The sequence below is a fragment of the Euprymna scolopes genome, chromosome 1, assembly GCF_053919585.1.
Source record: "Euprymna scolopes isolate OS-2025 chromosome 1, ASM5391958v1, whole genome shotgun sequence".
Taxonomy (NCBI): Eukaryota; Metazoa; Mollusca; class Cephalopoda; order Sepiida; family Sepiolidae; genus Euprymna; species Euprymna scolopes.
The window spans coordinates 200,561,347-200,578,459 of NC_136482.1; the positions used below are offsets into that span (position 1 = coordinate 200,561,347).

Sequence of the window (17,113 nt, forward strand, 5' to 3'; positions counted from 1 at the left end):
TATGATACATTCAGGGCAATGCTGATCAAGAAAATATATACGTTGTGGGTCTTTGGTTCATAGGTTTCAACTTTTAACTGGGCATACCAACACAAAGACAACTGCTCTTTATATAATAGACTAGCAGGGATACCTGGTGTTTCCCCGAGTCCAATCAGATTATGAGAGGAGGCAGGTAAACAAATTATTAAGAGATACAAAGGGAAGAAATTATTTTCAGGATATTGAGCACTTTTTAATGACTGTATACCACTTTCTATTCTGTGTAAAGTGATTTTCTTAAATGTTATCTCAGTCTAGTCTCTTTATGGTCCATTGCAATGGCTGTTACTTTGTGTGTTAGGGTTATCTCAGCACAGTTTGTAAACTTCAAAATTTTATTTTATATCTCCTTCAAAAATAGAGAAAACATAAAAATAAAACAAGCTAAAATCAATTTAATTTTAAAAATACAATAGAAATAAAATTCAAATATAAATTAAAAAAAACAAAAACAAAGTTATTTTCAGTGCTTTGAAAACCCCACTATTGTTGTTTTTATATTTTAGTTAAAAAAAAAAAAAAATGCTTTTATGTTTTAAAAATGATTGCTTATTACTAGGGCTAGGACAACAGCATATTCTTTTCATTGTTTTGGCTCTCGAATGTGTATCCGTTGTTATCTTATATGCTTTTATATAAAGTGAAGTGTTTTTCGGTTGATTAACTGTGTTGGGCATATACTCAAGAGTTAAAACAATGAAAAGAATATGCTGTTGTCATAGCTCTACTGATTACTCATTGTGTTATTAAAAGAAAAAAAAATGTCCTGTGCTGGGCACGAACCTCAAGCGCTAACACCGTAGGGAACATGCTATCCATTAGGCTAACATTATTATGATGTCATGACATTGCAAATTTATGTTTTTAAAATGAAGGCAGGAATAAATAGCATTCACGCATGCGCAGATTGTAATTGTTAAGCAAGAGTGTGGAAAGTGAGATTTTTACTTGTCCGCCACCTTCAAATAAAATGACATTTGTACTTCAAAGAATTGATGTTTTTTTTTGCTAACTTATTATACATCCGGATCGTTATTCTTTCAGTCGATACCATATTCATTTTGAATTTTCTACTTTTAGCTGTACATAAAAACACAATAACAGAAAGCTCTCCTTTATATAATTCAAGATGAAGGGTAAACATGTGTTTGTATATCCAACTAAAATAAAAAAATACAAAACACATCCCCATAAAGTTGGTGTTATCTAGATCAGCATTATCTCGGATGTATAATAATTGCAAATTAATTAAAAATAAATTATTCTTGGAGTCATTTAGGCCAAGTTTCGGGGGTGGGGTCAATGCTATGTATCATATAATGTACATTATTATTTTCAATACATTAAAACGAGAGAGGAATGGGTTGGGTGTAGGTGAAAGAGGTGAGGGATGTAGAAAAACAGGAAAGAAACACAGTGAGGACGTGAGGTAGAAGTTTTAATATAAAAATGTTACACTTTTAACCTTTTTATTTTTGTTTAGCATTTTTATGGTCTTGGGTAATCCTGCTAATTGATTAGGAAAAATCTATGAAATTGACATTACACCTGACAAGCATTTATATATTTATTAAAAAAAAAAGAAAAAAGCGTCACCATTTTTCTCCATCTCTCCTGAATAGTGATCCAGTCTTATATCAATCCTTACAAAGAATTTATTTACAAAAATAAGTTTTTTAGATTTATGGATGAATCAAATATTATTTGGATTCGTCAGACTCCTGTTCTCATCTTTAGTGTCATTTTCACAACCTTTCGGTCGATTTTAACCTCCAACCTTCTTCAGGTGTATCTTGTGGAACTCTGGAATTTGGACAGAATTCTGAGCAGAACCCTTTATTTACTTCACAGGGGTAGCGTACTCTTGTTCCATCAGCCATGACTGGATAGAAGTTCTAAGTAATTTGCAGTTGTATTTTTTCGGTCGCCCACACTGAGAATTGAACCTTCAATCTTTAGGAGAAGGTCACTTTTTACAATTGATTTTTCCAGGTACTTTAACCACTTGTGATTGTAACTTTTATTATTTGATTTGTGTATTTTGATTGCTCACTAGTGATAACATACATGTGCAAAAGTTTGCGTGAAAAGACTGCTTTGTTTCATTCAACAATTTTTTTTTTTGTATATTATTTTTTAATTGGAATTCATTATTGAGATGAGTATTATTTATATTAATCTATTTATTGCGGACTATTATTCTCATCTTTATTAGTTGTTGTTTTACGACGTTTCGGCCAACTATTCCTCTGGCCTTCATCAGGTGATAACCGTGACGGATAGGAACTTTGAATCTCCTAACCACATTCTCAGCAATCACTGCCACGTTTTTGGCCAAGTAAGCCTCTGGCCGGCTTTGGGTAGGATTGAAACCGCTATCTTCAGACAATGCTCATCTGGAACCGTAGAGATTCAACGTCTCTATCAACTGCGCCACGTTTTTAAAATTTGAAATCGAAATTAGTTTTTTTTTTTTTTTTTTTTTTAAATTTGAAATAATTATTTAAAATTCTTTTTGTTTCAGGATAATACCCAATCAAAAATTTCAAGTTTCTTTGGGGTAAGTTACTTATATGTTGATTGTAAACATTTTTTCAACACATGTGTATTATGATTGTTTACAGTTGTTTCAAGACAGTATTTATTTTAAGTTATACAATGGAGACTAAAAATGAAAAGAAAAATTTTACCCTTTTTTTTTATTTGTATACGCAATCACCTAAACATCTTGTTCTTTTCAGGTCAATTAGTACATGCACAGGACTGAAATAATATTACATATTTATTTATTTATTATATATTTACTAGCAGGACCTGTGGAAATTCTACAGGGGACTTATTCATATATAATATATTGATGTTGGTATTCTGTAGATGTTCAGCATAAATGGAGATGCTCTGATATTATTGGAGCTCTTTTGTTAAAACTGCAAAAGTATTTATCTAAGCTAGCAGGGACGCCCAGCATAGCTCGGTTGTAAAGTACGCTTAAATATATTTTAATTCTTGCAGATTTTGTATATATTATTATAGAGTTAAAGTTCTATTGATTTTTATGTTATAAAGTTGCGATTTCAGAAATTAAAAAAAAATATCTATATGACTTGGGTTCATCAGCTTGAATCGAAACCGAATCCCAAACTTATGAAATATATATATATAACTTTAGTTCCTTCAGCTATAACCGAAACCAAAACTTATGAAAAATTCTTGATAAAGCTATTTATAAAAAAAATAGATTACTAAGGTGCAATCAGCTAAAATCGAAACCAAAACCAAGACTTATGAGGAATTCTTGGTAAGATTATTTATAAAAAAAATAGATGACTTAAGTGCTATCAGCTAAAACCGAAACCAAAACTTATGAAAAATTCTTAGTAAAATTATTTATGACAAGAAATGGAAGTACATAACAATTAAACGATTCGGATGTAAGTGTGACACAGAAAATAACCCACATGCTATCATATCAATATATAGATTATATGCAGTGGCATTCATCCTAAACTGGTTGAACTGATTAGCCTTAAAGGAGGAAGTGTCTAGGGAATATCAAATTCACAAGCAATCCCCAGGCAAACATACATCCCTGTTAAGGGAGATGTCAATGGTATGTTTTTACAGTTCTTGCAGGGAGCTATCAAATTTTTCAGATGTGTATTTATGGACAAGACTTATGTTGTACGCAAATGTTTTTAATGGAAATTGCTCCAGACAAGTCATGAAGCCACTTAGTATAAGAAACTAAATAAATTTTTTTCAAAAACTAGTCAGCAATGAATATTATATAGATAGATTTTAGTCCAGAAAACCGCAATTCTTTCCCCGTTGTCAGAAACACTGCTGATGGAATGTGAGGACTAAAAAATAAAATAAGGGAAGCGAGCGTTACAAAACTGTCGAAAATAAACACAACGTTGACTTTCTACTCTGTTAATGCGTAATGTGTTTTATGTTGCTTTAATTGTCAGATGGAATTATTTTTTTCTAAAAAGTTACTGAGTCAGTGAGGCAAGGTAGTTGCAGTGTGACCGATATAATTATTAACCCAAGTTCGTTAACAGCTAATTATATGGTATGCTACGTTAATATGGTTATTTTAGATTTATTAGTTTTATTACTTTTAATAATTGACATTTTTGTATTTAAGTTTTGTAAATGTCCAAAAATATTTGTTGATGACTCATTCGGCTGACATGCAAATCAAGACGGATGTGTACAATGTGCCCCCCTCCCCCTTATAATTTTTTTGCTTTTAATTTTTTTTTTTTTTTTCCCAATTTTCTCAGTGGATTATTATCGATTATACATTAATCTACCAGATTATCAAAAAGAAAAAGGCAAAAAAGTCAATACTTAGACATTTGAAAGAGGTGCTCATTTTTTAATTACAATATTCTAGTAAATCAATCCTCCATATTGGGAACACTCAATGAAAAAACAAAATTTTTTATTTTTAATTTGCTGGAACTTAATAATTGTGGGGGATCGATTTACTAGAATGTTGTAATTAAAAACTGAGCACCCCTTTCAAATGTCTAAATATTGACTTTTTTGCTTTTAGTTTTTGATAATCTGTTAAATTAGTGTCCAATTGATAATAATCCGTTGAAAAAAACTGAAAAGCAAAAAAAAAAAAATTATAAGGGAGGAGGTGCATTGTACACATCCATACAAATATGAAACAGTTGATTACTGTAGATGAACAATGAAATGGGTAGTTACAAGTTTGGTAACTGGCTTGTAATGTATACGGGGAATGGCCCAACTGTACTGGTACTATCGTTATACACATATTTTAATGCCTAATATTGTCATCATTGATTGCTACTCAGAATAGTTCGTAGTATAAGAAAGTAGTAATACGTTATACAACAAAAAGTTGAATGCAAATTTGAATCCATTTAACGTTATTTATTGCTGAGGTAAAATAATGAAAACTTTGAAAACAGACGGAGAGAGTCATCGACATGTCCTTGCATGGCGTACATCGCAGCATATAGAATACACGGGTCGTTCCAAAAATAAAGCATCTTATTTTTGTTTACTCAAAAAGTTGGACAGTTACAAAGGTGGGAGTAGTACCATTAAAACGAGCGACCTTTTGTGCTTCAGAATTTATTTTTCTACATAGTTACCACCATTCACAATGCACTTTCGCTAGAAATTCAATGACGCATCTGCTTCTGATGCATGTACATAACAGGTTGCTTTCTTAGAATCTAACATCGTCAATATCTGTAACAGAAAGAAGAAAGTTTCAGGTCATGAATGCATAAGTTCAATCATCATAACAATGCAATTTGCAATCCCCTTTGATCCATGTGGGTAGAATAAAAAAAAAATAGGAAGCATTACTTTTGGAACATCCCTCGTACTTTAACGATTATACTTGAGGTGATTTTTTTTTGACAAAATAAAAGAAAGCTTACTTTCTGCTCGTGTTGATCATTAATGATTGTGTGGTAAATGGGAAATTACATCCAGGTGGCTATAGTAAGAATTAGATGCCACCTGTATCGGCAGAGAATGACGTTCAGGGACTGTAATAAAACAAGGTTGCCACCTGTAAGAGCAGAAGGGTTGCAACCCCTTGCGTAAAATGGACAGAACTGCATCCGTTTGCTTTATAAACAATACACAGCTGGAGGAAAGTGTGGGTTTTGGTAGTTGCATAGGTGATGCCGAACAAAAGATCTGCTCTTTGGTACAACTTCTGGCAAAATAGGACGTGGGACATAGAAGACCAAAAACAAGAATGTCAGACAACGTGAAAAATATTGTGGACATTAGCATGGCTTAGTTGCTCAGAATGACACAGAACTGAAGTCGATGGCAATGATTTGTGAAGAGTGCTACGGCTGGTCGGAATTGACCATTCCGTCAAAGAGAGAGAGATAGGTGACGTGCTGAAAAAAAATTGCATGAGTGTCCAAAAATGTTTAATGAGTTTGAGTTGTGATTTGGCAAAACGTAATTATTTTGAGAATCCAAGATTCTGTGCACTTGAAATCTTTACAACTTTCTACACACTCTCCTCTGTCATTGCAACAACAAAAGTATATTTAATTTTTTCTTTTTTTACTCTAAACAAGGCATATTGACACTTGAAACATAAGGGGCTATTATTTGGAATTGTGTCTAACAAGGGAACCATGGGGAGTTCAGCAGAGAGATGTCTGTTCACATTACATTTAAACTTTTGTAGGTTAGTACAGTCAGGGAAGCAAGAAACAGGGATGAAATTTCAAAGTCTAGCAGTCTGAGCAATGAAACTGCTAGAGTAGAAGACTTTCTGGCATTTAGGGATCTCAACATTGAAGGGATGGGATTTTGCTGCTTGTTGGCTTAGTCAGGGGTATGTATGTTGAGGGGGCACAAGTACTATGAATTCATCAGAGCAGGTTCCATTAAAGTATTTATAAAACAAACACAGGAATGCGATGATGGAACAGAGGCTGGAACTTGGCATCTAATGCGGAACCTATTAGATTTGTCCCTTAATCGCTTTGAGGAGTATTATTTATTTTACAGCAGATATATAACCTTTACAAACTTTGAGGAGTATTATTTATTTTACAGCAGATATATAACCTTTACAAACTAACATTAACTATCCCAGCGGGGTCACAAAAATACTTGGATTAGGACCCAGGCGCAGGGCAAACTCTCTCGGTGCTGATGGACCCATAGATCTTCTCAGGTCATCCGTCTAGGAGAAGGAAAACTCTGAAACTAAACCTAAGGGGAGGAAGGCCTCTTCAGTCTTAGATGACAACCTTCCCAGAGCTGGTGACTCAAACAAATTACTGGTCTGCAAACCTAAACTGCTTAAGGAGTAGATAGGTACTGTCTATTGCCCGGCTTCCATACTCCTTCTTTGCCTATTAGCCAGGCGTAGAGGTTGAATCACAGAACTTCGACAGAAACTCATTGATCGATCTTGTTTCCTGACTAGGGCAATGAACGTTTTTCCTACTCCCGACACATCCCATTCCTTTAAACTGGGCACTTGGAAGTGCTTGAATGCCATAATGCCAGTGCAAGTAGATTGGGTTGACCATTGTCTCGTGGGTTCAGGGTACTGGATTGACAGTTCCTGGCTGTTGTTCCCGACTGGTAGTACAGGAAGCCTAACTCTTTGGTAGCGCTTAGAGCAGCTGCTTCATTAACAGTTGAATAATATCGGGATGTTTGTAGTGCCATGTCGTGCATGGAAAGACACCCTGCACTTATCCCCAGTGGGCTTTCCTGAGACCACAATCCTAGTAGATGGAAGGTCAACTGATGGTCGACTTGTGTTGCATATCTGGTATTCTGCATAACCAATTGTTCAGCACCCTTTACCTAAACTGAAAGTCTTGAAAAAATGACAGTACAATAAAAAATTATGCTTAAACTAGGACAAAATTCAAAGAATCTTGCCATTTTCGAACATCCGTAGGCTTAGAACTAATTTGGATGATGTTGAAGCATTTCTCCTAACAAACACTCCGAATATCTTAACACTAAGTAAGACTAACCTTCACTCCTCTATCCCCTCTAACTACTTTAACATGCCCGGATATATCCCACTCTGCCGTAAGGACTCTGACAGACATATGCACGGACTTGGAGTCTATATTCGTAACACCCTCCCCTTGACTAGAGAAACAAAACTAGAATCGGATGATCAAGCCTTTATGTGCTTTAGACTTAACATGCAACATAACATTAGCTACTTTTATTTTCTCTACCGCTATCCCTCGACCCAGGACTGTACCCTAATGAACAAAATCTCTGACAGTATAGATACAGCACTTTCCTTTGACACTAGCGCACAAGTGCATGTATTTGGTGACTTCAATGTCCACCACAGCAACTGGCTTGGATTTTCTACTCACACAGACGCAGCTGGTACCGCAACATAGCTTCTCTATATCTCATTCCTTGTCACAGATTATTACGTTTCCAACCTGTTTCCCAGACCAGCAAGAACAACACGCTTCACTACTAGATCTGTTTCTGACTACAGTTCCCGATGATTGTGTAACGGATGCTCATAGCCCACTCGGGAACGCCGATCATGCAGTGATAATGGTTGAAATCGCCCTAAACTCTTAGAGCCAAAACCGAAGAGCCATTGCTCAAAACAACGAGATATTATAAAAAGGCTGACTGGGAAGCTATCAGAGATCTCCTCAGAGACGCCCCATGGCGAAATATCTTTTCACTTCCTGCTGAACAGTGCGCCAAGAAGACCACTGAATTGTTCAAAACGGCAATTGAAGCACATGTTCCCTCACGGAAATTTTATAGCAAGCCCCACTCTCCCCAATGGCTTACTTCTACTTGTGCAGCTGCCATTGCGCAAAGGCAGCATGCATACCACAGATTTAACCAACATAAGTCCAGTTCAAACAAACAGAAGTATATAGAAGCCAGAAGTAACTATAAGAAAGAAATAGTGACTGCTAAGAGAAAGTTTACTGAAATCACTAAAAAACGCCTCGAAGCACAGAAATTAGGAACTCGTGACTTCTGGAAAATCTACAACAATGTAGTAAATAATGGGCAATCAACTATTCCCCCACTATCCAACAATCATGAGGTTGTTTGCTCAGCAACCGAGAAGGCTAACATGCTTGCCAGTCGGTTTGCCTCCAACTTCACACTAGACCTGCTAACCACCCCCTCCCTGACTTTCCTTTGCGGACAGACACCATACTAGACGATCTGAAAATCACCTCTTCTCAGGTGCATGCTATCATAAAAAATCTTGACACTTCAAAAGCATGTGGACCTGATCTCATCCTGGCGGTGCTATTAAAAACTGCTCAGCCGAAGTAGCTCCAGTTCTCTCCAAACTTTACAACAAATGCCTTAATGAATCTTGCTTTCCTGCCTGCTGGAAAACTGCTTCTGTGGTACCAGTCTTCAAGAATTCTGGCGAAAGAACTGACCCATTAAATTATCGTCCCATTAACCTCCTCCCACTTTTTGCCAAAATATTTGAGTCCATAATTAACCAGGCTCTTGTCCATCACCTTATAGATACTAAACTTCTGACCGACCAACAATATGGATTTAGGCAGGCCCGTTCCACAGCAAACATCCTAACTGTAATCTCTGAACATATATACCATTCACTCAAAGCAGGGGAGGGTAGAGCAGTTGCTCTAGATATATCTAAAGCTTTTGACAGGGTATTGCATGAAGGTCTTCTCAGGAAAATCAGATCATATGGTATCACTGGTAGAATACTTAACATAATTAAATCCTTCTTAGATAAGAGAAAAATCCAGGTTCTTCTCGACTGTCGTACATCTAAACAATATGATATGAATGTGGGAGTGCCTCAAGGGTCTATCCTTGGACCTCTATTATTCCTAATATTCATAAATGACCTCCCTAACAAAATTGTTTGTGAGATGTGTCTATACTGATGACACCACGCTCTATAACAGACACGACAGGAAAACAAATGAACACATATCTTAAGAAATGGCAGAAACACTAGAGGATAACCTCCGATCTATAGTGGAATGGGGACAAAAATGGATGGTCACATTCAATGCTGCCAAAACTAAACTTGTTTCCTTCAATAATTACAAGAAATCTTCTCTACCACCAATAGCAATGGCTAAAGACTATTTATCTGAAAATACATCTTTTAAACTCCTCGGTCTAACGTTCACAGGAAACATGAGTTGGAACAATTACATGCCAGGACCGCTGCGAAGAAGGTAAGTTCTCTAGTTTGCTAGACAGCTACTAACACCCGAAAGTATCCTGTACTGCTATAAGGCCACCATTCGCCTATGTATGGAGTATTGTTGTCATATTTGGGCTGGTGCATCTGCTACTAGTCTCTCGCTCCTGGACAAGGTTAAAAAAAAAGTCGCCAACCTAATAGGTCCTGAACTGTCATCTAAGCTTCAGCCTCTGTCCTATCGACGAAATGTTGCATCCTTCTGCCTGTTCTACAAATATTTTAATGGTGAATGCTCTGACAAACTGCAAGCACTCGTACCCTCTCGACGTAAATACCCCCGACAGACCCGACAAGCAGCTAATTCCCACCCCTTCACAGTAGAGATCCCTAGATGTAAGAGAGCCTTCTACTCCAGTAGTTACTTCACCAGAACCACTAAACTTTGGAACTCCCTTCTGGGACCCTGCTTCCCCAACTGTACTGACATTCAGAAGTTCAAGTGTAACGTGAGCCGACATCTTGCTGCCTAACTCCCTACATAGTACCCCTGTAGCTTATGTCTCTGATAGTAGCCCCCTACATCAAAGTGGCGATGTACCTTGTTTGGGGTGAAAATGTTAAAAAAAAAAAAAGAGATTTGAATCTTTTTTTGGATTCTGTCTAAGAGTGAGAGACTAATGACAAATACATCAAGTTGTCTTTGTTTTGAGCAATAATAGACTTTATTTTTTGTTTTTTTTTATTTGGTTTTTATGGCAGCGGATTGTAAATTAACAACTTTACTTTAATTGCAGATTTGGCAACTATCATGTATTTTGAGTTCAGCTTGCTTTGGTAATTCATCATGTGATTTCAGACAAACAAAGCCGCATGCCATAGACTTGTAATTGTTTTGCCATTTACTCGGATGGGTTGAGCCGCATCACTCACCAAAGAGTGACAAAAGGTTATGATAAAGCCAATTAACGATTGTATGAGTCGGTCTTGTTATCTGTCACCATTCCCCTATTTCTCTCTACATCACACATCAGTTGTTAAATAAAATGCAATTGTTTTTATAGACAGAAGAATTTGTCATTTATTTGATAAATAAAGCAATACTTTGAAGGCACGTTTGGTGTCATTAAAAGTATACCTGAGAAAGAAACAGAAGCGTAAAGAAAAATACTCATATGCAACATTAATATGATTCAACCTGCTGTAAATTACTCTGTTGTGTTATATTAGTGTGGTTAGCTCCAAAAATGGCTGCCAAAATCTTTTACAAATTAATGTTCAAGCTAATTTACTCATATGTGATTTAAAAAAAAAAAAAAAAAAATTAGTAAAAATAATTCTGTAAATTCAAACTCTAAAATAATTGTTTTTCTTTTCTTTCCAGAATGCAAATTCCAATGGGAAGTTATTTACATCTAAACTTCGTTTACCAAAACGAAAGGATAATGTTGCAATTAATAATGCTCCAACCGTGTTTTTTAAACATTCTCCAGAAAAATCTCAAAAGTTACAAAACTTTGACAGCAAGCCAAATCCTCCAACTTTGTTTACCGTTATTCAAAATCCGTCCGCCCAAAAAATATCCGCACATGAATCTGAAAAATGTGGAAACGATTTAATGAATGCTTCCAACAAATCGTTTGAAGATTCGGATCAATATTCCATGAACAAACGGACAGAAAAATTTGCCATCTTGACCTCTTCCTTGACCTCTCAACCTTTAACCTCCAAAACCAACAGTACAAACTCTGCTCCTTTAGTGCTCAGTGCATCACCAACATTTTTAAAGAAAGGAATTAATAATTGTGTTACTGTCATTCCTGAAACTCCTGAAAATAAACCCAGGAAACCAATCGGCCGTGCTTTTCTAGCTTCTTCGACTGACCTGAAAAATACGGTCGAGCATAAGATCAATCAGGTGAAAAATGTTCATCTTTTAAAGACGAAGAATAAGATTAAATGTGCAAAACCGGGACTTGTTTGTCGCGCCAAAGAATCAACAACAAATTCAACCATGTCAAATAATTCAGTTATTGATTTAATAGACTCTAATTCAGTTGACGGATCAAGCAATGTAGTCGAATTTAATTCACTTGACGAATCAAGCAATGTAGTCGAATCTGTGACTCCGGTTAAAAAATACACCAACTCTAATGGAAGTTCTACAAAACGTCTTGCAAAAAATAGCATCTCTCCATCTGCCAAGCGAAATATTTTGACCGAATCTTCTCAGTTTGAGAAAGATGTTGTAATAAGCCAACTGGAACATTCTGAAGAAGATTCTAACTCGGACAGCGAAAATGTCGGTGCCGAATTGTCTGACAATGAGATCGAAATGTGGGAGGATTGGTGTATGAAAGGTGCTGACGTTTGGGATGATCTTGGTCTGTCATTACTTGAAAAAGAGAAAGAAGATTCAAATTCTGTGAACAAAATGGCTGATCAACAACCAGCCAATGAGAAAACAGAATCTAATCTACAAACCAATCAGAAAGAGGCTAAGAAAATGACTAAACAAAAAGCAGATCAAGATCAAATATTGGATGAATTATCCCATCTGAAAAAAGAAATGACACCATTGGCTGATAATAAAACAACTTCAGACTTTGTTTTAAAACAAAATAAAGAAAATAAACTGAATCAGCCAGAGTGTCAAATGAGTTGGTCTTTTAAAAAAACTAAGAAGAATAAATCAAAAACAAATTTTGTAGATGATAAAAACCTCCTTTCGGAAATTCTTGATGAAATTGGTTCAGCACCAAACTCTAAACCTTCGATAACGAATGATTCACAGTCTGATATTCCGAGAAAGATGCCGTCGCATCATCTGAGTCTTCCAACTTCTGTTCATGACGTTCAGTCTTCTCCATTCAAAATGACCCGGACGGAAGACAAATATCTGTTAGAGGAAATTCCGTGTGAATTAAAAGACGGCCAAATTACAAAATCTGAGTCTTCAACAGAATTTGGGAAGACTGAAAACAAATCTGAACACTCTCGACATATAGCGGATTCTTCTGTGAAGAAAACGCAAAATCCTGAGGCAAGCGATTCCTCTGTACATATCAGTATTTTATCTGCGGACGAAAATCAGGGATCAAAAATTTTGTCAGTGGATACGGCCAACAGAATTCAGGAAAATGATAATGCCTTCTCAAATTCAGAATTTTCCGAGGAAGTCAAAATTAATCCTGACGAAAATAAACTGTGTGCAGAATTAGATGATATTCAGGATTTCTCGCCATGGGATTCTTCGTTTGAAATTGAAGAACCAATTCCTGACGACAAGTTGTTGGTTGGTCAAAATTTGAAGTGTTTTGATCATTCCAGTTTGAAGAAATTTTCACCTTTTAAACCAAGAGTGAAATGGTGAGTTGCTTCTTCAATTTTATATTTTTTAATATTATATATTTTTTTTCCCTTTCTGATTTTTTTTTAGATGAGGATTTTATATTATTTGGATTCTTCAGACTATTGTTCTCATCTAGAATATTATTTTCACAATGTTTTGGTTGATGTAACCTCCGACCTTCTTCAGGTGTATCTTATCGGACTCTGAAATCTTTCAATCAAGGTCTAGAATCTTTCAGTTGAACCTAAGAATTTTTCTGTCAAACTCTGGAATTTGTAGAAAATTTCAAACAAAACCCTTTATTTAATCCACGGGAGTAGCATTCTTTCGTTCCAGCAGTCATAATTGAGTAGGAGTATCACCCACACTGAGGATTGAACCTTTAACCTCCAGAAGAGTGTAATTTTAAAACTGAATTTTATCAAGTAGTGGATAAAGTACTTTGTAAAATTAAATTGTAAAATTAGTCTTCCAGTGGTTGAAAGTTCAATTCTAAGTATGAGCTACACTCAAAATACAATTGCGAATTACTTAGGACTTCTACCCAATCATGGCTGATGGAAGGAGAGCATGCTACCTCTGTTGATCAAATAAAGGGTTTTGTTCAAAATTATGTGCAGATTCCTGAGTTCGACTGAAAGATTCACGAATTCAAAAAGGTCTGAGGTTACATCAACAGAAATGTGAATATGACATTCAAAATAAGAACAGTAGTCCAAAGAATCCAAATAATATGATTAGCATTTTTTTATAAAATTTAATTTGACTTTATTTGTTTGTTTGTTTTTATGTTTCTGTGGCATTTCATTTTTTAATTAATCAATAATTTTATTCCAACTTTTAATGACAAATACATATTAGCTGTATGAACCTGGTATTGCCTGAGAGTATTTTTTTTTTCCTGGATGAAGTCCCTCTCTGCTTATTTATATAAAAATACAAAATATTATTTAAATAGAAATTTTAGAGTTGAATATAATTACTGTATGGTTTAGTAAAGGAATTATGGTTCTTTTTTTGTTGTCATGTTGCAGTAATGACTATTGAGTTTTGCAAAGAAAGAAACCAGAGAGTTCTAATTGTAACAAAAGGGAGGTAAATATTTTCTGAAAACTAAAAATCTTTGACCAATTTATCAAAACTTAATTTTTGCTAATTTTTGTTGAAAACTGTTTTCATTAATAATTAATTTTCTACTTTATCACTTTTTGTAATTTTTTGACATTTTCATTACTGTGACATGACAATTCAGTAGATACCATTGGTTTCACTTGAGTTTCAGTTTTTCGAATTTTGGTACAATAACAAAGAAGCATAATTATTAATCAAACGCAATTATTATAAATCTCTATAATTGTTTTTAACTTATAAATATTGTTTAAATGTCGATTTCTAAAATGATTGATTGTAAATTAATTACAAAATGATTGATTGTAAATTAATTACAAAATGATTGATTGTAAATTAATTACAAAATGATTGATTGTAAATTAATTACAAAATGATTGATTGTAAATTAATTACAAAACGATTGATTGTAAATTAATTACAAAATATCAAATTGCCAGCAAAAGAATAAAACAAAAAAACAGTTTAAGAAAAAACTTTTTGTTTGCAAATAATTGTGCAAAGTCGTAAATTATGTAAATATGAATTTTAAAACCCATTTTAAAATAGAATAGTTCTAAAACCTGTAAGGAAATTATTATAGTATATTATGCCATAATAATACTATTAAATGAACAAAACTTAGTAAATTGTAAATAATTTTGTTAATGTTATAATTTCTATACAATTATTGGATGTAAATGAATTCTAAAGTATTAAATCTCTACAAAACAAAAATGACAAATTATCTTGTTCAAATCATGATACACTTGTTTAATCGAAAAATGGACGTGTGAATAGAAAAAACTCTGATTAGTTAATTAATAAACGTAGCATGAATATTTAAAAAAGTGTGGAAAACTGACAAATCCTTATGAAGATAAAACACAGAAAATTCTGTATAGCTTTAGTTAGTCCAACGCTAGAATGTATTTATAAGATAAAATCCAGGGAATATCCACTGGGTTTATATAATAGTGCTCAATAACAAATAAAGCTATTTACATTAATACAAATTAACATACAAAGGAAAAGACCGACTTTATTTCTTGCTTGTTGCTATCTTAGTTATTAATAACTACAGATTGAAACATTGTCATGCCAGTGTTGCGAAGTGTGTAAAAATAAATGTTAATATATTGAAACAGACACACATGTATTATGTTAGTTCATTAGTTTAAAATGATTTTTTATATTTCAGTCCAAAGAAAACTTTGCCACCAGTCGCTCCAGTTAGTACGAATTATAATCGATTCCAAGTGAAGGAGGTAAAAACTGGGTAAGACATTTTTTTTTGTTTCCGTTTTGAAAACTTATATTAGCAACATTTGTATATAACATTTAGTCTTGCTTCCTCTATTTTTTAAATTTTTTTATTCAATTTTCACCCCAAACAAGGCACAGTGCCACTTTGAAGTAGGCTGTTCACATTACACTTGAACTTCTGCATATCAGTACAGTTGGGAAAGCAGAATCCCGGAAGGGAGTTCCAAAGACTTGCAGTTCTGGGGAAGAAACTATTGGAGTAGAAAGATCTTTTACATCTAGGGATCTCTACTGAAAAGGGGTGGGACTTATTTGCTTGTTGGGTTAGTCGGGGGTAGTCATGTCGAGTAGGTACAAGTACTTGTAGTTCGTCAGAGCATTCACCATTAAAGTACTTGTAGAACAGGCAGAGGATGCAACATTTCATTGATGGGACAGAGGCTGAAGCTTAGATGACAGTTCAGGACCTATCAGGTTGGCAACTCTCTTTTGAACCTTGTCTAGGAGTGAAAGACCAGTAGCAGATGCACCAGCCCAAATGTGACAACAGTACTCCATACATGGGCGAATGGTGGCCTTATAGCAGTACAGGATACTTTTAGGCATAAGTAATTTTCTAGCACTAGTAGAGAGAGAGCCCACCTTCTTTGCAGCAGCCTTGGCAATGATCTCAATGTATCTATTCCAGTTCATAAATGACCTCCCCGATGTATCTATTCCAGTTCATAAATGACCTCCCCGACAAAATTGCCTCTGAGATGGGTATATATGCTGATGACACTACACTCTATAACAGGCACGACAGGAAGACGAATGAACACATTTCTAAAGAAATGGCAGAAACACTAAAGGAAAACCTCCAATCTGTAGTGGAATGGGGACAAAAATGGATGGTCATGTTTAATGCCGCCAAGACTAAACTAGTTTCATTCAATAATTACAAGAAACCCTCTCTACCACCTATAGCAATGGCCAACGACTCTTTAATTGAGAGTATATCTTTCAAACTCCTTGGCCTAACGTTCACAGGAAACATGAGTTGGAACAATTACATTGAAGGCATTGCCAGGGCCGCTGCAAGAAAGGTAGGCTCTCTATACCGTGCTAGACAGCTACTAACACCCGAAAGTATCCTGTACCTCTATAAGGCCACCATTCGCCCATGTATGGAGTAGTGCTGTCACATTTGGGCTGGTGCATCTGCTACTAGTCTCTCGCTCCTTGACAAGGTTCAAAAGAGAGTCGCAAACCTGATAGGCCCTGAACTGGCATCTAAGCTTCAACTTCTGTCCCATCGACGAAACGTTGCATCCCTCTGGCTGTTCTACAAGTATTTTAATGGTGAATGCTCTGACGAACTGCAATCACTTGTGCCCCCACGACGTGAGCACCCTCGACAAACCCGACAGGCTGCTAAATCCCACCCCCTCACTGTAGAGATCCCTAGATGTAAAAGATCTTTCTACTCCAATAGTTTCTTCCCCAGAACTGCTAGACTTTGGAATTCCATTCCAGGTCCCTGTTTCCCCAACAGTACTGACGTGTAGAAGTTCAAATGTAACGTGAACCGACATCTTGCTGCCCAAATCCCTACATAGTACCCCAGTAGTTGTTGCCCCTGATAGTAACCCCCTACACCAAAGTGGCAATTTGCC

General features: G+C 35.4%; 1 protein-coding gene across 1 annotated transcript in view; it reads left to right on the forward strand.

Annotated features, from left to right (window-relative positions):
• LOC145279699 (DNA replication ATP-dependent helicase/nuclease DNA2-like) overlaps positions 1-17,113 on the forward strand; it is a 190,058-nt gene that overhangs the window by 16,476 nt on the left and 156,469 nt on the right. The window contains exons 3-5 of the mRNA XM_080130983.1: positions 2,567-2,602; positions 11,118-13,102; positions 15,394-15,471. Coding sequence (XP_079987109.1) covers positions 2,567-2,602; positions 11,118-13,102; positions 15,394-15,471 — 2,099 coding nt within the window. The remainder of the gene's footprint in view (positions 1-2,566; positions 2,603-11,117; positions 13,103-15,393; positions 15,472-17,113) is intronic.